Here is a 23,799-nt window from a genome sequence, read left to right as displayed (position 1 = left end):
AGTAGTGTACATCTGAACAGTAGTGTACATCTGAACAGTAGTGTACATCTGAACAGTAGTGTACATCTGAACAGTAGTGTACATCTGAACAGTAGTGTACATCTGAACAGTAGTGTACATCTGAACAGTAGTGTACATCTGAACAGTAGTGTACATCTGAACAGTAGTGTACATCTGAACAGGTAGTGTACATCTGAACAGTAGTGTACATCTGAACAGTAGTGTACATCTGAACAGTAGTGTACATCTGAACAGTAGTGTACATCTGAACAGTAGTGTACATCTGAACGGTAGTGTACATCTGAACAGTAGTGTACATCTGAACAGTAGTGTACATCTGAACAGTAGTGTACATCTGAACAGTAGTGTACATCTGAACAGTAGTGTACATCTGAACAGTAGTAGTACATCTGAACAGTAGTGTACATCTGAACAGTAGTGTACATCTGAACAGTAGTGTACATCTGAACGGTAGTGTACATCTGAACGGTAGTGTACATCTGAACAGTAGTGTACATCTGAACAGTAGTGTACATCTGAACAGTAGTGTACATCTGAACAGTAGTGTACATCTGAACAGTAGTGTACATCTGAACAGTAGTGTACATCTGAACAGTAGTGTACATCTGAACAGTAGTGTACATCTGAACAGTAGTGTACACCTTCCACCAAGAACAGGTGGAAGGTGATTCAATACACACAAGTGAAAGGACAAGTCATAATTCAAAAGGATAAGTCATTCTAGAGTGTCATATTTTCAAATGGAGACAGAACAGATGTTCAGTGATTACAGCGTGATACTAAGGCAGAAGCCATGATTTCATACAGCAACAACGGTGGATGCCTAACAAGGCCAGCTCAGTACAGCTTGGTTTGGATCGCCTCTGTTCGGCCCAGTAGTGTAAAAAACCCTTTAGAGCCTCATGAATGACAGATGTAAGACAGACCCCCCCCCACCACCAGAAATAAGCTGCACCCCATTTTTTTCTATTGAATATTGATAAAAATCCATATTGTAAATATATACTTGAATAGACAAGTTTGAGGTGAAACACAGCTGCCCTCAGTTTCAATGGGTATGACACCTCTCCCCTAATGCCCCCTCCCCCCACACACTACATATACACACAGACAACTCTCCCTTAATAGGCACAATGTCACATCATCATACCACGTGTGAAATGTGTGTTAGTCACTAGCACGACTGTTCACAAAACTTGAGATTAGTTCGTTCAAAACCTTTTTTCTGTAAAAACACATACTGACATTAAACATTTAATCTTATTTATCGTAAAAAATAGATGACATATTTGTCAGATACAGGAAGGGAACGGCTATACAGGAAGTTCATCTGTGTGTTCTTGTAATGGTGGTTTTCTTCTGTGTGATGAAGTTGTTGACAAATCAAAACTTGTGCTCCACTGTCCGACTTTATCCCCATGGCACCCTATTCCCTATATAGTGCACTACATTTGACCAGGGCCCATAACCCTATGACAGACACAGCAGTAGTTTAGTATTCTCCTCTCTGTATCTAAACCCTTATTTAAGGACGATTGCACCCCAAAGTTAAAGTGCTAAATATCTTTATCAAATTGCACTAGTGTCATCTTAATACTTGTCATTTGTCCCAATATGGCCACCATCCCTTACCACCCAATGAAAATACCCCCCCTACCATCATCCCAACCTACACATCAATAGTCCTTCCCAACCTCCCAACACAGTAGCTATAACCAGGGACAGGAGCTTTCCCTAACCATGTGACCGGACCAGTAGGGACTTAGACAACAATAATTAAAGCCTGGAGATTTTGGGCAGATCACATGATCAGGGAAAATCTTCTGTCCTGCTTGCTACCAGGGGAATACTCCAGTCCCTTGTGAGGCATCTATTGAAATCCACTGATCTGGAATCAGCTCCAGGTCCTGCTCCAGTCTCTTGGCACAGTATGGTTGGTTGGCATTAAGATAATGGCGTTTCAGTCAGCTGACCCCAGAACAGATTGAGCCATGTTATGTGGCACAGAGTATGAATTCTTCTAATGCTGGCCTCTAATACTGAGTCTCTGGCCTCTTAATACTGAGTCTCTGGCCTCTTATGCTGCTTTTCCACAGGGACACCGGTGTAAAGTCTGAGTCTTTAGGCCAAGCACCGGTGTAAAACCCCATGGTGGAAATGTGACAGATCCAAATATGGTCTCTGCCTGCTTGGACACTAGTTTCAACTCCTGAGTAGTTGCGGTTGGTGTCAGCTAGAGCTGATCTGGGAACATATTTAGCAGTAGGTAGGTAGCACCGTATGTTGAATGAATGGTTAGGAACGAGGAGGAGGTGTGGGTTTTGGCTCAGCAGATCCTGGATCAGATTCAGTAGCTCGTTGGTTGACTGTGATGTGGAGGGTAAATGACATGTAAGCGCACCAAGCAGGCACAACCAGAGGGGAAAACACATGATAGACGTAGAGAGGAATGGAAAGACGTGGATACAAAGAGGGGTGAGAAACAACACACAGATCAAGATAAAGAAAGACAAGAAGGGAATATACACTGAGTGTACATGGGGCCGTGGCGGTCATCACATTTCGTCAGCTGGTGATTGTCATGCAGATAACTGCCGATCTCACGGTAATTGACCGCTGATTAGCATAAACACGTTTAGCATCTCCGGCTTCAATGCACAGCCTACAAGCCACTGATGCGGACCTTTTTGGAAAATCTACATTTATAAAGTATAATACATCCACGTAATATAGCCTACACCATCACAATACATCTATTATTCATTTTAGGCAGGTCTGAAGAAACATGTTGACATGAAGAAAATGTTGCCTATTTCAGAAGAACAGAAGAACTGAATAACACTCTGAGTTGTCCTTATGATAAGGCTCTGATCTGGCTATGCCATATGGCTGTGGGCGACACTAGTTCATTTAGCAGACTGGATTAGTTTATAATTCCCGTGGCATTATTTTATATTATTTTACATGAAGAACAACACAATTGAACACAACTAAATAAAGTAGAAAGGATATTTTTTCCAAACGATTTCCGAGGGAGTGCGCCCATACGGCTATTCTGTGTTGAACGGTTAACAAAGGAACAGGTCTTCCTATATGCTTTATTTATTTATTTATGCAACTTAAGTTATTTATGCAACTTTAGCTGTGATACAAACGTTGGGCTATATGTTTAGAATTTGAATACATTCTAAGGCCGTATGATGTGACAAATGATGATTTGAAAAAAGTTGAATGAAAGGGAAGCACTCTGCTCTGATTCTTGTGCAGGCTGCACACACTTCATCAGTCTCTCATTCACTACTCGACAAGCGCTGGATAATGAAAGGGAAGCACTCTGCTCTGTTTCTTGTGCAGGCTGCACACACTTCATCAGTCTCTCATCCACAAGCGCTGGATCATATTCTCACCCATCAGACTATTCTCAATTTAATCTGGTCTTTACATATACCCTATTAATATATGTGTGGAATGATATTTTATTATATTTTTTATAAATAAAAATATGTTTAAAATGTCATCCGTAGCCTTTACTGGAAAAGCGAATGGAGGTTTCGTGTGGTTACGTGTTTAAAACGGCAAGTAGGGAACAACGTTTATAAAGCAGATTCATGAACTTAATGTGAAGAATTAAGCAATAAACATAGCAGTAAGAGAAAGCTGGGATCTTCTTTTAAATAGTGTCCAGTCAAAACTGTTTTCACACGCAATCGCACAATGATGGCTTATAAGAACAGGTTTCACTAGGCTCTGTAGGCTATGGGCACTACAACCATGTTCCAGGGGTCTTGGGCTTAGAGGCTACGTTTGGTGTTATTTGGCCACTTTAGTTGTGATTACAAACCTTATCAAAACATATAGGCCTATGGGCTAGACCACACAATGCATGTGACTATGATCTAATTAAAGTCCTCAAGAAAATGTGCTGTTTCTTGCCTTAGATTGCACACACTGGGCATCATTCACAGGGGATAATATTGTCACCCATCAGACTATTCTCAATTTAATCTTGCCTTTACATATGCTAAATAATATTTGTGTGAGATTCATTTTGGTTTAGACTTGGTCATTATCATGTACCTCTCAGCCATATGCACTTGAATAGTGAACGGAAGGCACTTTTCCCACGGTTCATTTCCATGCCAGCTAGGTAGGCTACTCCGATTGTAAAGCGAAGCAATATGCTTAATATTAGGAGAGTTGGGAAATAAATTTAGTTAGCCTACAGATAGCTGATGGGATCCTCCTCTTTTTAATAGAGGCAATCAAAAGTCTGAGTCTGCCAGGCGCACCGGTTTGCGCGTGTCAAGAACTGCATCGCTGCTGGGGTTTTCACGCTCAACAGTTCCCTGTGTGTATCAAGAATGGTCCACCACCCGAAGGACATCCAGTCAACTTGACACAACTATTTGGAGTATTTGGAGTCAACATGGGCCAGCATCCCTGTGGAACGCTTTCGACACCTTGTAGAGTCCAGGCCCCCGACGAACTGAGGCTCTTCTGAGAGCAAGGGTGTTCTTAATGTTTTGTACACTGTGTACAGAGGAGTACAAACGTAAAGACAGAGAACAGAATGAGATGAATGAAAAAAAGAAGGGTGTGAGTATGATAGTGAAGTGCTCCCTGAGTAGCGCACCCTAGCTGCAGGTCACATGGAGAGCGCCCGTGCCTTGGCGGCTGCCCCCTGTGCCCGCTGCACCGTGCCCTGGCACCCCTCTCTGCCCACCAGCTGGCCTCTCTCAAACAGACCCTCGTGGCTCGTCCCTCCTCTTCCTCCTCCTCTTCCTCCTCCTCCTCCTCCCCCTCTTTCCGGACATCCGTCAGCGAACGTCAGCATACCTGCAAAGGTCATGTTTAAGTTCAAGTCTTAAGGATCCGCCCATTTTTTTCAATTTTTGCCTAAAATGACATGAATGACCCAAATCTAACTGCCTGTAGCTCAGGACCTAAAGCAAGGATATGCATATTCTTGATACCATTTGAAAGGAAACACTTGGAAGTTTGTGTAAATGTGAAATCAACGTAAAAGAATATAACACATTATATCCAGTAAAAGATAATACGAAGAAAAAAACATGCATTTTTTTGTATTTGTTTTGTACAATCATATTTGAAATGCAAGAGAAAGGCCATATTGTATTATTCCAGCCCAGGCGCAATGTAGGTTTTGGCCACTAGATGGCAGCAGTGTATTTTCAAAGTTTTAGACTGAATCAATGAACCATTGCATTTCTGTTCAAAATGTTGTAGATTAACAAGAATTTCGGCTTTCTGCCAATATCAGATATGTCTATGACCTGGGAAATGTTCTTGTTACTTACAACTTAATGCTAATCGCATTAGCCTATGTTAGCTCCACCGATCCCATAGAGGTTTTAAACCGAAATCTAACCTTACTGCTACACATTAAACCCCACTCTAAATATACAGAATAATTGAAAAAGACCCTGCTACAGATTCCTTTTACAAAGTGAGTTGTGTCATTTAACAGTGAGAGAGAGAGAGAGAGAATTAACTTGTTTAGTTCAACCTTATAAGAGAAGTATAAAGAGAGTGTTGCGGAGATTCTACTGTTTACCGTATCCCTGCACACATCCACTCTTGAACTCTCCCTCGAACTTCATCCCGTCGAAACGACTGAAGACGCCTGCGCCTTGGAACTTCCCCTGAATGAAGTCTCCTTCGTACCTGCAAGAGACACACAGATGCACAACCAGTGGGGTGTGTTCATTAGGCACCAAACGGAAGAACACAGATGGAAACAGGGAGGAACTAACTGGGTTTGTCCAATAAGAAATTCTCAGGTCTGTGGACAATGCTGTCAACATTTACATTTTAGTCATTTAACAGACCCTCTTATCGAGAGCGACTTACAGGAGCAAGTGCCTTGCTCAACTAGTCGGCTCAGGGATATGAACCAGAGACCTTTTGGTTACTGGCCAAGCGATGTTAAAACTTCTTGATGCACCCATCCCGTTAGCGGGATCATTTCCGGCATCATCCGCTGAATTGCAGAGTGCCAAATTCAAATTAAATTACTAAAAATATTTAATTTTCATGAAATCACAAGTGCAATATAGCAAAACACAGCTTAGCTTGTTGTTAGTCCACCTGGCATGTCTGATTTCAAAAAAGCTTTTCGGCGAAAGCATACCAAGCATTTATGTAAGGACATCTCTCTCAGCAGACAAAACATTACAAACAGCTAGCAGCAAAGAAGATTGGTCACGAAAGTCAGAAAAGGAATAAAATGAATCGCTTACCTTTGATGATCTTTGGATGTTTGCACTCACGAGACTCCCAGTTACACAATAAATGTTCCTTTTGTTCCATAAAGATTATTTTTATATCCAAAATACCTACATTTGGTTGGCGCGTTATGTTCAGAAATCCACAGGCTCGAGCGGTCACGACGGGGCAGATGAAAATTCCAAATAGTATCCGTAAAGTTCGTAGAAACATGTCAAACGTTTTTTATAAGGTTGTTTTTACAATATATAATCGATAATATTTCAACCGGACTGTAGCTTCTTCAATAGGAGAGAGAGAGAAAATGTCTGCTCCACTCTGTTGGCGCATTCAAAACGCTGCTGGCACCCAGCTATCCAATAACGCGATGTGATCATTCTCGCTCATTTTTCAGAATAAAAGCCTGAAACTATGTCTAAAGACTGTTCACACCATGTGGAAGCCATAGAGAAAGGAATCTGGTTGATATCCCTTTAAATGGAGGGAAGGCATGCAATGGAACAGGGAGATTCGTTTCTCTTAAGCACTTCCTTGTTGGACTTTCCTCAGGTTTTCACCTGCAATATCAGTTCTGTTATACTCACAGACAATATTTTGACAGTTTTGGAAACTTTAGAGTGTTTTCTATCCTAATCTGACAATTATATGCATATTCTAGATTCTGGGCCTGAGAAATAGGCAGTTTCATTTGGGTACGTTTTTCATCCAAACATCAAAATACTGCCCCCTACACTCAACAAGTTAACCGCTAGGATACCTCACACAACATGAACCTACGCTACATCATCAAACACCTGGATAACCCAAAGACATATGCAGTGGTTTTGTTTGTGGATTTTAGTTCAGCATTCAATAGCATCATCCCAGAACTGTTACAAGACACTCCTAGCTGAACGTGTCCAGTTCCATCTGTCAGTGGGACACTGACTTCCTGTCCAACTGGAGCGCCACAAGGATGCGTGCTCTCGCCTCTACTCACTCTACACAAATGACTGCACCTCCAACAACGCATTTGTCAAACTACTCAATTTTGCAGATGACACAGCTCTGGTCATCACCGAAGGCGATGAGTCCATGTACCATGGAGAGGTCGACCAGTTAATGGCACGGTGCAGTCGCAATATCCTGGAACTCAACACAGAGAAAACCGTGAAAATGGTGGTTGACTTTAGAAAATGCCCCCACAATCTCTCCGCCTCTAGATTGATGGCTCAGCTGTTAACACAGTTGAATCACTCAAATTCCTGGGCACCATCATCTCCCACAACCTCAAATGGGAGGACAGCATCATGGAGGTCGCCAAGAAGGCACAGCAGCAGATGTATGACTTGCGACAGGTGAAAAAACTCAATCTCCCAGTCAATCCTGAGCCGGTTTTACGCATTAACCGCCGAGTCCATCCTCACCTCTATCACCGTCTGCTTTGGGCCTGGATCTGCCCGCCGCAAGGGCAAACTACAATGCATTGTCCGATCTGCAGAGAGGGTCATCGGCTGCCACCTGCCCTCCATCGAGGTCCTGCTCGACTCCAGGGCAAGGAAGTGTGCAGGAAAGATCATTGCCAACCACTCCCACCCGGTCACCCCCTTCTCCAGAGATGCCCCTCTGGCAGGCGGTTCAGGTCACTCATGACCAAAACTGCCACCTGAAAAGTCTATTCTCCCGGACTGTGCCCCTCACCAACCAGCTATCTGGCCTATAGAGACTGAAGGACTATGGACTCGATGCTGCACAACGCATCAAGCCATCTCAGAACTGTAATCTAAATAACTGTACTTTACTGCATTGCACTCTGTTCATCTCTGAAAATAGACATATTTATACTGAAACTATACAGCCACTGTGTAGCAATAGTTTACACACTGTGAATGAACCGTATACCCACTGTGTATCAAACGTAACCTTTGTTTTAACTTGTCTGTATTCTGTCTCTAAATGTTGTCTATCATTTGCAGCACCATATCGCCAAGTAACATTCTGAATATGTTGTCTTTCACTAGCAGCACCATATCACCAGGTAACATTCTGACTATGTTGTCTTTTACTAGCAGCACCATATCACCAGGTAACATTCTGACTAGGTTGTCTTTTACTAGCAGCACCATATCGCCAAGTAACATTCTGACTATGTTGTCTTTTACTAGCAGCACCATATCACCAGGTAACATTCTGACTATGTTGTCTTTTACTAGCAGCACCATATCACCAGGTAACATTCTGACTATGTTGTCTTTTACTAGCAGCACCATATCACCAGGTAACATTCTGACTATGTTGTCTTTTACTAGCAGCACCATATCACCAGGTACCATTCTGACTATCTTGTCTTTGACTAGCAGCACCATATCACCAAGTAACATTCTGACCTTGTTTCCTTTCACTAGCAGCACCATATCACCAAGTAACATTCTGACTATGTTGTCTTTCACTAGCAGCACCATATCACCAGGGACCATTCTGACTATCTTGTCTTTGACTAGCAGCACCATATCACCAAGTAACATTCTGACCTTGTTTCCTTTCACTAGCAGCACCATATCACCAAGTAACATTCTGACCTTGTTTCCTTTCACTAGCAGCACCATATCACCAGGTAACATTCTGACTATGTTGTCTTTTACTAGCAGCACCATATCACCAAGTAACATTCTGACTATGTTGTCTTTTACTAGCAGCACCATATCACCAGGTAACATTCTGACTATGTTGTCTTTTACTAGCAGCACCATATCACCAAGTAACATTCTGACTATGTTGTCTTTTACTAGCAGCACCATATCACCAAGTAACATTCTGACTATGTTGTCTTTTACTAGCAGCACCATAACACCAGGTAACATTCTGACTATGTTGTCTTTTACTAGTGTCACGCCCTGGTCTTAGTATTTTGTGTTTTCTATATTTATTTGGTCAGGCCAGGGTGTGACATGGGTTTATTTTGTGTTGTGTTTATGTATGGGTTTTTTTTTCGTAGGTTTTGGGATTGTGGCTAGTAGGGGTGTCTAGCATAGTCTATGGCTGCCTGAGGTTCTCAATCAGAGTCAGGTGATTCTCGTTGTCTCTGATTGGGAACCATATTTAGGTAGCCTGGGTTTCACTGTGTGTTTGTGGGTGATTGTTCCTGTCTCTGTGTTAGTTGGCACCAGACAGGCTGTATAGGTTTTCGCATTCCGTTTGTTGTTTTTGTATTGTTTGTTTTCATCGTTATTAAAGATGTCTCGATTTAACCATGCTGCATTTTGGTCCGACTCTCCTTCAACTCTCCTTCAACGGAAGCAACCATATCACCAGGGACCATTCTGACTATCTTGTCTTTGACTAGCAGCACCATATCACCAAGTAACATTCTGACCTTGTTTCCTTTCACTAGCAGCACCATATCACCAAGTAACATTCTGACCTTGTTTCCTTTCACTAGCAGCACCATATCACCAAGTAACATTCTGACCTTGTTTCCTTTCACTAGCAGCACCATATCACCAGGGACCATTCTGACTATCTTGTCTTTGACTAGCAGCAATATCACTAATATTCTGATTTTAGCAGCACCATTTTTCTGACCTTGTTTCAAAGCATTTAAAGTTTTCTGTAGCAAAGCATTTAAAAGTGTTTTTCATTGCTTACCATAATGAATAGGACCCCAATGTCAAGGAGTTTGTTTCTGCACACTGATTGTGTTAAGTTTGTTTTGAGTGGATTCTCAAAAATGTATTTGTTAGGCAGTTGTCTGGTGCATAACTATTTAGTGAGCTATGCTGTCATATAATAGATATCATTCAGCTGAGAAATGTCACCAAGAAGTCTCGAACAAGAAGAGAATGCTGTCAGAACACAGACAAATATAAGCAGAGAACCTTGACCTGAGGTGGGTGGAATCTTCACTGATGGACTGATCCATTCTCCTGTTCTCACAACCCAGGTCTGCTACGTGCTCTGTGACACAGAATACAATACACAGCGAAACAAACGTCCATTTGTGCAGCGATTAGTTTTACTTTCGCCGCGCAGTGTGTGACGTTGCCGAGATCCTCGTTAAAGCAACTGACACTTAATTATCTCAATCAAGCTCTGCTCTCAAGGTGAAGGAGGTTGGTTATAATTACGATGCAAGCAACACAAATTGCATCCCCACATGACTTTGTGTGACATCGGAGTAGAGTTGGATCTAGAGGAAAGCGTTGCCTGTTGCTTCTAACATCACAACACTAAGAGAACATCTGTTTGCAGAACCACATGGACGCGGTAAGGAATTCAACTTCCAGTTAGAAGTAACACGAATGAAGACAATGAACAGGGGAGATCTAAATGCAACACGTTGCCTCAGGGCATCGGTCAATATGAATGTACTATAAGGGGGAAGACGTCAGACAGTGTCATTAGCAGGGTCAAAGGTGAAATAGGAATGGTGAGACATTGTTACCTGGATCCATCAGGGAAGACCAGCATCCCACAGCCGTTGAAGAGTCCGTTCTCGAACTGACCCGTGTAACACGTCCCATCACTTAACGTTAGCTGGCCTAGACCATGTCTCAGACCTGGGGGACAGACAAACCAGTTAGTTACTGGCCTAGACCATGTCTCAGACCTGGGGGACAGACAAACCAGTTAGTTACTGGCCTAGACCATGTCTCAGACCTGGGAGACAGACCAACCAGTTAGTTACTGGCCTGGACCATGTCTCAGACCTGGTGGACAGACAAACCAGTTAGTTACTGTCCTAGACCATGTCTCAGACCTGGGGGACAGACAAACCAGTTAGTTACTGGCCTAGACCATGTCTCAGACCTGGGGGACAGACAAACCAGTTAGTTACTGGCCTAGACCATGTCTCAGACCTGGGGACAGACAAACCAGTTAGTTACTGGCCTAGACCATGTCTCAGACCTGGGGGACAGACAAACCAGTTAGTTACTGGCCTAGACCATGTCTCAGACCTGGGGGACAGACAAACCAGTTAGTTACTGGCCTAGACCATGTCTCAGACCTGGGGGACAGACAATACCAGTTAGTTACTGGCCTAGACCATGTCTCAGACCTGGGGGGGGACAGACAAACCAGTTAGTTACTGGCCTGTCTCAGACCATGTCTCAGACCTGGGGGACAGACAATACCAGTTAGTTACTGGCCTAGACCATGTCTCAGACCTGGGGGACAAACCAGTTAGACAAACAGACCAGTTAGTTACTGGCCTAGACCATGTCTCAGACCTGGGGGACAGACAAACCAGTTAGTTACTGGCCACAGACCATGTCTCAGACCATGTCTGGCAGACCATGGGGACCTGGGGGACAGACAAACCAGTTAGTTACTGGCCTAGACCATGTCTCAGACCTGGGGGACAGACAATACCAGTTAGTTACTGGCCTAGACCATGTCTCAGACCTGGGGGACAGACCAAACCAGTGTCTAGTTACTGGCCTAGACCATGTCTCAGACCTGGGGGACAGACCAACCAGTTAGTTACAGACCATGTCTCAGACCTGGGGGACAGACAAACCAGTTAGTTACTGGCCTAGACCATGTCTCAGACCTGGGGGACAGACAAACCAGTTAGTTACTGGCCTAGACCAAGACCTGGGGGACAGACAAACCAGTTAGTTACTGGCCTAGACCATGTCTCAGACCTGGGGGACAGACAAACCAGTTAGTTACTGGCCTAGACCATGTCTCAGACCTGGGGGACAGACAAACCAGTTAGTTACTGGCCTAGACCATGTCTCAGACCTGGGGGACAGACCAACCAGTTAGTTACTGGCCTAGACCATGTCTCAGACCTGGGGGACAGACAAACCAGTTAGTTACTGGCCTAGACCATGTCTCAGACCTGGGGGACAGACAAACCCATTAGTTACTGGCCTAGACCATGTCTCAGACCTGGGGGACAGACAAACCAGTTAGTTACTGGCAAAATTAAATTGCAATAGACCGAACTGGACAAAAATAAAAAATGTCAAATACACTCTAAACGTGAATGAAAGAAATCAAAAGACCACCTTATTTTTTATAATAATTGTTCATAAATCACCATGTGGATAAAGGATAAAGATGCCTCATGTGTAAGAGGTTAATGCAAGGTGAAGAGCTTATTGGACCATATGAAACCATCAGCTCTATAGTACAGCTGCTATATAGAATCTCTGGGTTTCGGCCTGTACCTAGAACTTTAAAAAAGCCTGTCTGTCTCGCCTTTATCCTTACAGACTATACAGTACATGAAGGCCTTTGTTGGTCAAATCTACATGGCTATTCTTCAGGTAGTTGGGTCGTGAAGTAATCGTGAAGTAATATTATTATAATAGGGCCAGAACACTCAATTGCTCCAAATACCTTACAACCGGAGTCAGGCTCTTTGTCAGTACTTAGAGCTTCAAAATAGTCTATCTTAGCTGTCTGTCTAGCTGTCTATCTAGCTGTCTATCTAGCTGTCTGTCTAGCTGTCTGTCTAGCTGTCTGTCTAGCTGTCTATCTAGCTGTCTGTCTAGCTGTCTGTCTAGCTGTCTGTCTAGCTGTCTGTCTAGCTGTCTATCTAGCTGTCTGTCTAGCTGTCTATCTAGCTGTCTGTCTAGCTGTCTATCTAGCTGTCTGTCTAGCTGTCTGTCTAGCTGTCTGACTAGCTGTCTATCTAGCTGTCTATCTAGCTGTCTGTCTAGCTGTCTGTCTAGCTGTCTGTCTAGCTGTCTATCTAGCTGTCTATCTAGCTGTCTGTTTATCTAGCTGTCTGTCTAGCTGTCTGACTAGCTGTCTATCTAGCTGTCTATCTAGCTGTATGTTTATCTAGCTGTCTGTCTAGCTGTCTGACTAGCTGTCTGTCTAGCTGTCTGTCTAGCTGTCTGTCTAGCTGTCTGTCTAGCTGTCTGTCTATCTAGCTGTCTGTCTAGCTGTCTGTCTATCTAGCTGTCTGTCTAGCTGTCTATCTAGCTGTCTGTCTATCTATCTGTCTGTCTGTCTGTCTGTCTGTCTGTCTGTCTGTCTGTCTGTCTAGCTGTCTATCTAGCTGTCTGTCTAGCTGTCTGATCTAGCTGTCTATCTAGCTGTCTATCTAGCTGTCTGTCTAGCTGTCTGTCTATCTAGCTGTCTATCTAGCTGTATGTCTATCTAGCTGTCTGTCTAGCTGTCTGACTAGCTGTCTATCTAGCTGTATGTTTATCTAGCTGTCTGTCTAGCTGTCTATCTAGCTGTCTGTCTAGCTGTCTGTCTAGCTGTCTATCTAGCTGTCTATCTAGCTGTCTATCTAGCTGTCTATCTAGCTGTCTGACTAGCTGTCTGTCTAGCTGTCTGTCTAGCTGTCTGTCTAGCTGTCTGTCTAGCTGTCTATCTAGCTGTCTATCTAGCTGTCTATCTAGCTGTCTATCTAGCTGTCTGACTAGCTGTCTATCTAGCTGTATGTCTATCTAGCTGTCTGTCTAGCTGTCTGACTAGCTGTCTATCTAGCTGTATGTCTATCTAGCTGTCTGTCTAGCTGTCTGTAGCTGTCTGTCTAGCTGTCTGTCTAGCTGTCTGTCTAGCTGTCTGTCTAGCTGTCTGTCTAGCTGTCTGACTAGCTGTCTGTCTAGCTGTCTGTCTAGCTGTCTATCTAGCTGTCTATCTAGCTGTCTGACTAGCTGTCTGTCTATCTAGCTGTATGTCTATCTAGCTGTCTGTCTAGCTGTCTATCTGTCTAGCTGTCTATCTAGCTGTCTGTCTATCTAGCTGTCTATCTAGCTGTCTGTCTAGCTGTCTAGCTGTCTATCTAGCTGTCTGTCTAGCTGTCTATCTAGCTGTCTGTCTAGCTGTCTGTCTAGCTGTCTATCTAGCTGTCTATCTAGTCTGTCTAGCTGTCTGACTAGCTGTCTGACTAGCTGTCTATCTAGCTGTCTGTCTAGCTGTCTGCTGTCTGTCTAGCTGTCTGTCTGTCTGTCTAGCTGTCTATCTAGCTGTCTAGCTGTCTAGCTGTCTGACTAGCTGTCTGACTAGCTGTATGTCTATCTAGCTGTCTGTCTAGTCTGTCTGACTAGCTGTCTGACTAGCTGTCTATCTAGCTGTATGTCTATCTGTCTGTCTGTCTAGCTGCTGTCTAGCTGTCTGATCTAGCTGTCTATCTAGCTGTCTGTCTATCTAGCTGTCTGTCTAGCTGTCTGTCTGTCTATCTAGCTGTCTGTCTAGCTGTCTGTCTGTCTAGCTGTCTATCTAGCTGTCTGTCTAGCTGTCTGTAGCTGTCTATCTAGCTGTCTATCTAGTGTCTGTCTAGCTGTCTGTCTAGCTGTCTATCTGTCTGACTCTGTCTATCTAGCTGTATGTCTATCTAGCTGTCTGTCTAGTCTGTCTGTCTGTCTGTCTATGTCTGTCTGTCTGTCTGTCTGTCTGTCTGTCTGTCTGTCTGTCTGTCTGTCTGTCTAGCTGTCTGTCTAGTAGCTGTCTATCTGTCTGTCTGTCTGTCTGTCTATCTAGTCTGTCTGTCTATCTGTCTGTCTATCTAGTCTGTCTATCTAGTGTCTATCTAGTCTGTCTGTCTATCTAGTCTCTGTCTGTCTGTCTAGTCTGTCTGTCTGTCTGTCTGTCTGTCTGTCTGTCTGTCTGTCTAGTCTGTCTGTCTGTCTGTCTGTCTGTCTGTCTGTCTGTCTGTCTGTCTGTCTGTCTGTCTGTCTGTCTGTCTATCTGTCTGTCTGTCTAGTTGTCTATCTGTCTGTCTGCCTGTCTAGTTGTCTGTCTGTCTGTCTGTCTGTCTGTCTAGCTGTCTATCTGTCCGTCTTTCTCACTTTTGTCCTTGTTCTTTAGACTATACATGCAGCTTATTTAGAAGTTCCAGGTCTGTCTACTCAAACCCACATCACTTGTCATGGGGTGGTTGGGTCAGGAAAAAAAATGTATTGCTCCAAATACAACTCTCAGGGCTTCCAAATACAACTCTCAGGGCTTCCAAATACAACTCTCAGGGCTTCCAAATACAACTCTCAGGGCTTCCAAATACAACTCTCAGGGCTTCCAAATACAACTCTCAGGGCTTCCAAATACAACTCTCAGGGCTTCCAAATACAACTCTCAGGGCTTCCAAATACAACTCTCAAAATACAACTCTCAGGGCTTCCAAATACAACTCTCAGGGCTTCCAAATACAACTCTCAGGGCTTCCAAATACAACTCTCAGGGCTTCCAAATACAACTCTCAGGGCTTCCAAATACAACTCTCAGGGCTTCCAAATACAACTCTCAGGGCTTCCAAATACAACTCTCAGGGCTTCCAAATACAACTCTCAGGGCTTCCAAATACAACTCTCAGGGCTTCCAAATACAACTCTCAGGACTTCCAAATACAACTCTCAGGGCTTCCAAATACAACTCTCAGGGCTTCCAAATACAACTCTCAGGGCTTCCAAATACAAATACAACTCTCAGGGCTTCCAAATACAACTCTCAGGGCTTCCAAATACAACTCTCAGGGCTTCCAAATACAACTCTCAGGGCTTCCAAATACAACTCTCAGGGCTTCCAAATACAACTCTCAGGGCTTCCAAATACAACTCTCAGGACTTCCAAATACAACTCTCAGGGCTTCCAAATACAACTCTCAGGGCTTCCAAATACAACTCTCAGGACTTCCAAATACAACTCTCAGGGCTTCCAAATACAACTCTCAGGGCTTCCAAATACAACTCTCAGGGCTTCCAAATACAACTCTCAGGGCTTCCAAATGTTCTTGGAAGTTGAAAAGAGGCTGCCTGTCTTTCCTTGGTCCTTGTTAACTTCTATACTGTTGTTTCTTTGGGAGTTCTGGGCATGTTCTATTCAAACACACATCTCAGGGTCTCTGTAACCTATATAGGTAAAGAAAATGACACTTTTCATGGGCAGTTGGATCGAAAGTAATTTAACAGTGAAGTGGGACTAAAATATTTTCTTGCTCTAAGACATACCAATCTCAGGGTCTCTGAATGTTCTTGGAACTTAACAAACAGGCTGCCTTGTCACTTCTAGGAAAGAATGTGAGTAAAAAAATATAGCCAGTAAAAAAAAGAAAGAATTCTAATGTAGATGTTTTGTCCTGTCAGTCTACGTAGATTAAACACATACCCTCAAGGAGGCATTCAAGCCATGTCTCAACACACTGTATTTTACACCTGTGTGTATTGTAGGCTACAGCATTCTCCAATTGTAGCCTACTGAATGAGGTCCACTGCATGGGGTCCACTGCATGGAGTCCACTGAATGAGGTCCACTGCATGGGGTCCACTGAATGAGGTCCACTGCAATGAGGTCCACTGCATGGGGTCCACTGAATGAGGTCCATTGCATGGGGTCCACTGAATGAGGTCCACTGAATGAGGTCCACTGCATGGAGTCCACTGCATGGAGTCCACTGAATGAGGTCCACTGCATGGATTCCACTGAATGAGGTCCACTGAATGAGGTCCACTGCATGAGGTCCACTGAATGGGGTCCACTGCATGGGGTCCACTGAATGGAGTCCACTGAATGAGGTCCACTGAATGGGGTCCACTGCATGGGGTCCACTGCATGGAGTCCACTGAATGACGTCCACTGCATGAGGTCCACTGAATGGGGTCCACTGCATGGGGTCCACTGCATGGAGTCCACTGAATGAGGTCCACTGAATGGGGTCCACTGAATGAGGTCAGGTGAAATGTTCTGAGCTTCTCGTTGCTCCGTAGGTATTTGGGCAGCAATACGTTTGAACGTAAAGTATCGGAGCACACAAGTGAACACAGTGGATTAGGATTTAGGAAGGGGGAGGTGAGAGTGAGAGAGGGAGAGGAAGGGGGAGGGTGGAGGGAGGGGGAGGTGAGAGAGGAGGGGGAGGGTGGAGGGAGGGAGGGGGAGGTGAGGTGAGGGTGAAAGAGGGAGAGGAAGGGGGAGGGTGGAGGGAGGGGAGGGTGAGAGAGGAGGGGGAGGGTGGAGGGAGGGAGGGAGGGAAGGGGGTGAGGTGAGGGGGGTGAAAGAGGGAGAGGAAGGGGGAGGGTGGAGGGAGGTGAGGGTGAGTGAGAGAGATGAGGGTGGTTTTCTGCTGCCAGATACTAGTGTACTAGGGATTTAGGAAGGGGGTGAGGGAGGAGGGGTGAGAGGAGTGGAGGGAGGAGGGGTGAGAGGAGTGGAGGGAGGAGGGGTGAGGAGGGGTGGGGGAGGGAGAGGAGGGGTGAGAGGAGTGGAGGGAGGAGGGGTGAGAGGAGGGAGGGAGGAGGGGTGAGAGGAGGGAGGGAGGAGGGGTGAGAGGAGTGGAGGGAGGAGGGGTGAGAGGAGTGGAGGGAGGAGGGTGAGAGGAGTGGAGGGAGGAGGGGTGAGAGGACTGGAGGGAGGAGGGGTGAGAGAGGGGTGAGGGAGGAGGGGGTGAGCGGAGTGAAGGGAGGAGGGGTGAGAGAGGGGTGAGGGAAGAGGGGTGAGAGAGGGGTGAGGGAGGAGGGGTGAGGGAGGAGGGGTGAGAGGACTGGAGGGAGGAGGGGTGAGAGAGGGGTGAGGGAGGAGGGGTGAGCGGAGTGAAGGGAGGAGGGGTGAGAGAGGGGTGAGGGAAGAGGGGTGAGAGAGGGGTGAGGGAGGAGGGGTGAGAGGACTGGAGGGAGGAGGGGTGTGAGAGGGGTGAGGGAGGAGGGATGAGAGAGGGAGAGGAAAGGGTGAGGGAGAGGGAGGGGTGAGAGAGGGAGAGGAAAGGGTGAGGGAGGGAGGGGTGAGAGAGGGAGAGGAAAGGGTGAGGGAGGAGGGGTGAGAGAGGGAGAGGAAAGGGGGAGGGAGGGAGGGGAGAGGGAGGGAGGAGGGAGAGAGGGGTGAGGGAGGAGGGGTGAAGGACTGGAGGGAGGGGGGGAGAGAGGGGTGAGGGAGGAGGGAGAGAGAGGACTGGAGGGAGGGAGGGGTGTGAGAGGGGTGAGGGAGGAGGGATGAGAGAGGGAGAGGAAAGGGTGAGGGAGGGAGGGGTGAGAGAGGGAGAGGAAAGGGTGAGGGAGGAGAGGTGAGAGAGGGAGAGGAAAGGGTGAGGGAGGGAGGGCTGAGAGAGGGAGAGGAAAGGGTGAGGGAGGGAGGGGATGAAAGAGCACAGGGCTGCCAGCTAGTGGTGTAAATTGACTAAATTAGATGTGCCATCTGTCACTATGACTACGCAAACCTCCTCTCCCTAATCTCAGTTGAGTTTTTTTTATTTTTATGAGATTTGGACGGCGAGGTAAAACTAAACTGGCTGTTAGACGAAATACAGTCAAGAGCCTTCCGGAATCAAATCAAATTGTATTTGTCACATGCACCGAATACAACAGGTGCTTACTTATAAGCCCTTAATGTGTGTGTCTGTGTGTGTATCTGCACGTGTGTGTGTATGTGTGTGTGTGGGCCGTACGGTGTTGACATGGGATTTGTGTCCCCCAAATCTCAGTGTTGAAGCCAGCCAAGTAGAGGCGGTGGCTGAGATTTCACAAGGCTTCCTTCCACTGACTGAGGTTGGTTAGATAGTAGGTTTTGTTGTGGAATTGTTAGATATTACCTGTTAGATACTGCCTCACTGTCGGATCTAGAAGCATAAGCATTTCGCTTCACTCACAATAAGATCTGCTAACCATGTGTATGTGACCAATAACATTTGATTTGATTTGTCAAGCAGGGACGTCAGTCGTCTTACACGAGGCACGAGGGTTGAAATAGCAACCATTTCAAACTTAAAGGACACGAGAAAGTGCATTTCTATCCCATGTTTCTCTAGCTCACGTGATCAAGGTCAAATTCCTGAACTGTCAAAAACATTCTGAATGAAAATGTATGGGAAATGACTTGACAGTTTGACAGAAATATTATCAATGCCACAAGTTGTTTCCAAGCAAGATATGTATAACACACAAACATCTCCCCCAGTATTACAACTAATTCATTTCCCCCAGTATTACAACTAATTCATTTCCCCCAGTATTACAACTAATTCATTTCCCCCAGTATTACAACTAATTCATTTCCCCCCAGTATTACAACTAATTCATTTCCCCCAGTATTACAACTAATTCATTTCCCCCAGTATTACAACTAATTCATTTCCCCCAGTATTACAACTAATTCATTTCCCCCAGTATTACAACTAATTCATTTCCCCAGTATTACAACTAATTCATTTCCCCCAGTATTACAACTAATTCATTTCCCCAGTTTACAACTAATTCATTTCCCCCAGTATTACAACTCATTCATTTCCCCCAGTATTACTAACTAATTCATTTCCCCCAGTATTACAACTAATTCATTTCCCCCAGTATTACAACTTCATTTCCCCCAATTCATTTTTCCCCAGTATTACAACTAATTCATTTCCCCCCCAGTATTACAACTAATTCATTTCCCCCTAATTCAGTATTACAACTAATTCATTTCCCCCAGTATTACAACTAATTCATTTCCCCCAGTATTACAACTAATTCATTTCCCCTAATTCAGTATTACAACTAATTCATTTCCCCCAGTATTACAACTAATTCATTTCCCCCAGTATTACAACTAATTCATTTCCCCCAGTATTACAACTAATTCATTTCCCCCAGTATTACAACTAATTCATTTCCCCCAGTATTACAACTAATTCATTTCCCCCAGTATTACAACTAATTCATTTCCCCCAGTATTACAACTAATTCATTTCCCCAGTATTACAACTAATTCATTTCCCCCAGTATTACAACTAATTCATTTCCCCCAGTATTACAACTAATTCATTTCCCCAGTATTACAACTAATTCATTTCCCCCAGTATTACAACTCATTCATTTCCCCTTTGTATTACAACTAATTCATTTCCCCCAGTATTACAACTAATTCATTTCCCCCAGTATTACAACTAATTCATTTCCCCCAGTATTACAACTCATTCATTTCCCCAGTTTGTATTACAACTAATTCATTTCCCCAGTATTACAACTAATTCATTTCCCCCAGTATTACAACTAATTCATTTCCCCCCCCAGTATTACAACTAATTCATTTCCCCCAGTATTACAACTAATTCATTTCCCCCAGTATTACAACTAATTCATTTCCCCCAGTATTACAACTAATTCATTTCCCCCCAGTATTACAACTCATTCATTTCCCCCAGTATTACAACTAATTCCCCCAGTATTACCCCCCCCAGTATTACAACTAATTCATTTCCCCCAGTATTACAACTAATTCATTTCCCCCAGTATTACAACTAATTCATTTCCCCTTTGTATTACAACTAATTCATTTCCCCCAACTAGTATTACAACTAATTCATTTCCCCCAGTATTACAACTAATTCATTTCCCCCAGTATTACAACTAATTCATTTCCCACAGTATTACAACTAATTCATTTCCCCAGTATTACAACTAATTCATTTCCCCCAGTATTACAACTAATTCATTTCCCCCAGTATTACAACTAGTATTACAACAACTAATTCATTTCCCCCAGTATTACAACTCATTCATTTCCCCTTTTTCCCCAGTATTACAACTAATTCATTTCCCCCAGTATTACAACTAATTCATTTCCCCCAGTATTACAACTAATTCATTTCCCCCAGTATTACAACTCATTCATTTCCCCTTTGTATTACAACTAATTCATTTCCCCCAGTATTACAACTAATTCATTTCCCCCAGTATTACAACTATTCATTTCCCCCAGTATTACAACTAACTCATTTCCCCATTTCAGTATTACAACTAATTCATTTCCCCCAGTATTACAACTAACCATTTCCCCCAGTATTACAACTCATTCATTTCCCCTAGTATTACAACTAATTTGTTTCCCCCAGTATTACAACTACTTCATTTCCCCCAGTATTACAACTAATTAATTTCCCCCAGTATTACAACTAATTAATTTCCCCTTTGTATTACAACTAATTCATTTCCCCCCAGTATTACAACTAATTCATTTCCCCCAGTATTACAACTAATTAATTTCCCACAGTATTACAACTAACTCATTTCCCCCAGTATTACAACTAATTCATTTCCCCCAGTATTACAACTAATTCATTTTTCCCCCCAGTATTACAACTAATTCATTTCCCCCAGTATTACAACTAATTCATTTCCCCTATTGTACAGAGTAATTAGCCTTACCAGTTTAGCTAAAGCAGTAGTGCTACTGGATCAAATCAAATCCAATTAAAATTGTATTTAAAGTGCATTAAAAATAGCAACACACTTAATATTAAAACAATACAATGAAAATAATTATATGCAAACAAGAAGCAGTAAAATGTAGAAAATAAAAAGTACACAGTCTAAAACAATAAAAGCACTAATTAAAGGCCAAGCTTCGGACCAGCTAATAGATTGTGTACACTCCTGTACTTACAAACTGCCCGTCTCTCCTTTCGTCTAGTTTGATTCCAGAAATCAGTTCAGAGTTTAATCTGGTGAACGGTTCTCAGCATCGCATCGTCGGGGCCAATCTTGTCGTTAGGTCACGGTTGCCACGGTTGCCATGCTAATTTAGCTTTAGCTGAATTTGTCGGGTTTTATATCAATCAATAGTCCTAGTGCACTGACCCCTCCCCCCACACACACACATACAAACACACACACACACACACACACACACACACACACACACAAACATCTCTCTCAAAGTTGTCTTTCTTAGCTAATAACAGACTTGAACAGTGGATAATGAAAGAGCCTGTCTCCTGTGTGTCCCACTTCAACCTGTTAGCTATACCTGTCAATACAAACAATCACCCTTACACCAAGGGAACTAAACAACACACCAGACACACCAAATGACCTCTGACCTCTCTGAAGCCACCATATGTTATCAGTTAAACAGAACGGTTTTCTAAAATAGCTCCAAACTTGTTCTCTAGTTATTATGGCATCCTTTATCTCTGGGGCTACCGTGACGTCTCGTGTTTTTGTCAAACTGCAAATACTGGTTTGGTCAGTGTAGCATTAATGTGGATATTACGCGGCTGTGTGTGTGTGTGTGTATTTGTTTGCTTGTGTATTTGTATGTGTGTTGTCGCTATGACAGCAGAGGGTATATAGTCTGTAGAGAATTGCCGGTGGATACGGATTCTGTTTGTGACCTAGAATTAGTACAGACGACACACCCTTAGGCTCCAGCCTACCACTCCTCTCTGCTGTTTACTCAGAAGCAACAATCTGGACTGAGTTAAGACTTTTGATTCGTTTGAAACCTCCAGACACCTGAGGCTGACACAGTGAGAAATACATCCAGAGGGGGAATGGAGCATGTAAAGTACCTGCTAACTTTACTTTCATGTCTGACGTGTACAGTTGGAGTACATAAATGGTGTATTTATACCGAGTAAAAATAGAAACGCAACATGCAAAGTGTTGGTCCCATGTTTCATGAGCTGAAATAAAATATCCCAGAAATGTTCCATACACACAAAAAGCTTATTTCTCTCAAAATGTCTTTATGTCCCTGTTAGTGAGCATTTCTCCTCTGCCAAGATAATCCATCTGCCTGACAGGTGTGGCATATCAAGAAGCTGATTAAACAGCATGATCATTACACAGGTGCTACACAGGTGCTCCTTGTGCTAGGGACAATAAAAAGCCACTCTAAAATGTGCCTTTTTGTCACACAACACAACACCATAGATGTCTCAAGTTTTGAGAGAGTGTGCAATTGGCATGCTGACTTCAGGAATGTCCACCAGAGCTATTGCCAGAGGATTTAATGTTAATTTCTCGACCATAAGCCACCTCCAACATCCTTTTAGAGAATTTGGCAGTATGTGTAACCGTGTAACCACGCCAGCCCAGGACCCACACCGGCTTCTTCACCTGCAGGATTGTCTGAGACCAGCTATAAGGGATAGAAGGATGAGAAAAGTGATAGAGGGATAAGTAGAGTGATAGAGGGATGAGTAAAGTGATCGAGGGATGAGTAAAGTGATAAAGGGATGAGTAAAGTGAGAGAGGGATGAGCAAAGTGATAAAGGGATGAGTAAAGTGATAGATGGATTAGTAAAGTGATAGAGGGATAGAGGGATTAGTAAAGTGATAGAGGGATGAGTAAAGTGATAGAGGATAGAGGGATTAGTAAAGTGATAGAGGGATGAGTAAAGTGATAGAGGGATGAGTAAAGTGATAGAGGGATGAGTAAAGTGATAGAGGGATTAGTAAAGTGATAGAGGATAGAGGGATGAGTAAAGTGATAGAGGGATTAGTAAAGTGATAGAGGGATGAGTAAAGTGATAGGGGGATTAGTAAAGTGATAGAGGATAGAGGGATGAGTAAAGTGATAGAGGGATGAGTAAAGTGATAGAGGATAGAGGGATGAGTAAAGTGATAAAGGGATGAGTAAAGTGAGAGAGGGATGAGCAAAGTGATAAAGGGATGAGTAAAGTGATAGATGGATTAGTAAAGTGATAGAGGGATAGAGGGATTAGTAAAGTGATAGAGGGATGAGTAAAGTGATAGAGGGATAGAGGGATTAGTAAAGTGATAGAGGGATGAGTAAAGTGATAGAGGGATGAGTAAAGTGATAGAGGGATGAGTAAAGTGATAGAGGATAGAGGGATGAGTAAAGTGATAGAGGGATTAGTAAAGTGATAGAGGGATGAGTAAA

General features: G+C 43.7%; 1 protein-coding gene across 1 annotated transcript; it reads right to left on the bottom strand.

Moving 5' to 3' along the window:
• Window positions 1-1,262: 1,262 nt before the first annotated feature.
• Window positions 1,263-22,609, bottom strand: LOC121845596 (MORN repeat-containing protein 4-like). The gene is made up of 5 exons (XM_042317135.1): window positions 21,556-22,609; window positions 10,688-10,802; window positions 5,597-5,706; window positions 4,655-4,857; window positions 1,263-2,387 (listed from the first exon to the last, which is right to left on the bottom strand). The coding sequence occupies exons 2-4, from the start codon at window positions 10,711-10,713 to the stop codon at window positions 4,667-4,669; spliced, it is 327 nt and encodes a 108-aa protein (XP_042173069.1). The 5' UTR covers window positions 10,714-10,802; window positions 21,556-22,609; the 3' UTR covers window positions 1,263-2,387; window positions 4,655-4,666.
• Between the last annotated feature and the right edge of the window lie 1,190 nt (window positions 22,610-23,799).

Source organism: Oncorhynchus tshawytscha, unplaced genomic scaffold, assembly GCF_018296145.1.
Source record: "Oncorhynchus tshawytscha isolate Ot180627B unplaced genomic scaffold, Otsh_v2.0 Un_contig_3970_pilon_pilon, whole genome shotgun sequence".
NCBI lineage: Eukaryota > Metazoa > Chordata > Actinopteri > Salmoniformes > Salmonidae > Oncorhynchus > Oncorhynchus tshawytscha.
Note: the sequence above shows the minus strand (reverse complement) of the source record. Positions and strands in the feature narration are given on the sequence as shown.

Bases quoted from the DNA above. Each gene is read 5' to 3' on its own strand.
- LOC121845596 (XM_042317135.1), bottom strand. From the start codon at position 10,713: ATGCTGGTCTTCCCTGATGGATCCAG. The intron at 5,707-10,687 runs GTAACAATGTCT...TGTCTCTTGCAG, and splicing joins GTCTTCCCTGATGGATCCAG to GTACGAAGGAGACTTCATTC. The intron at 4,858-5,596 runs GTAAACAGTAGA...TGACCTTTGCAG, and splicing joins TGGATGTGTGCAGGGATACG to GTATGCTGACGTTCGCTGAC.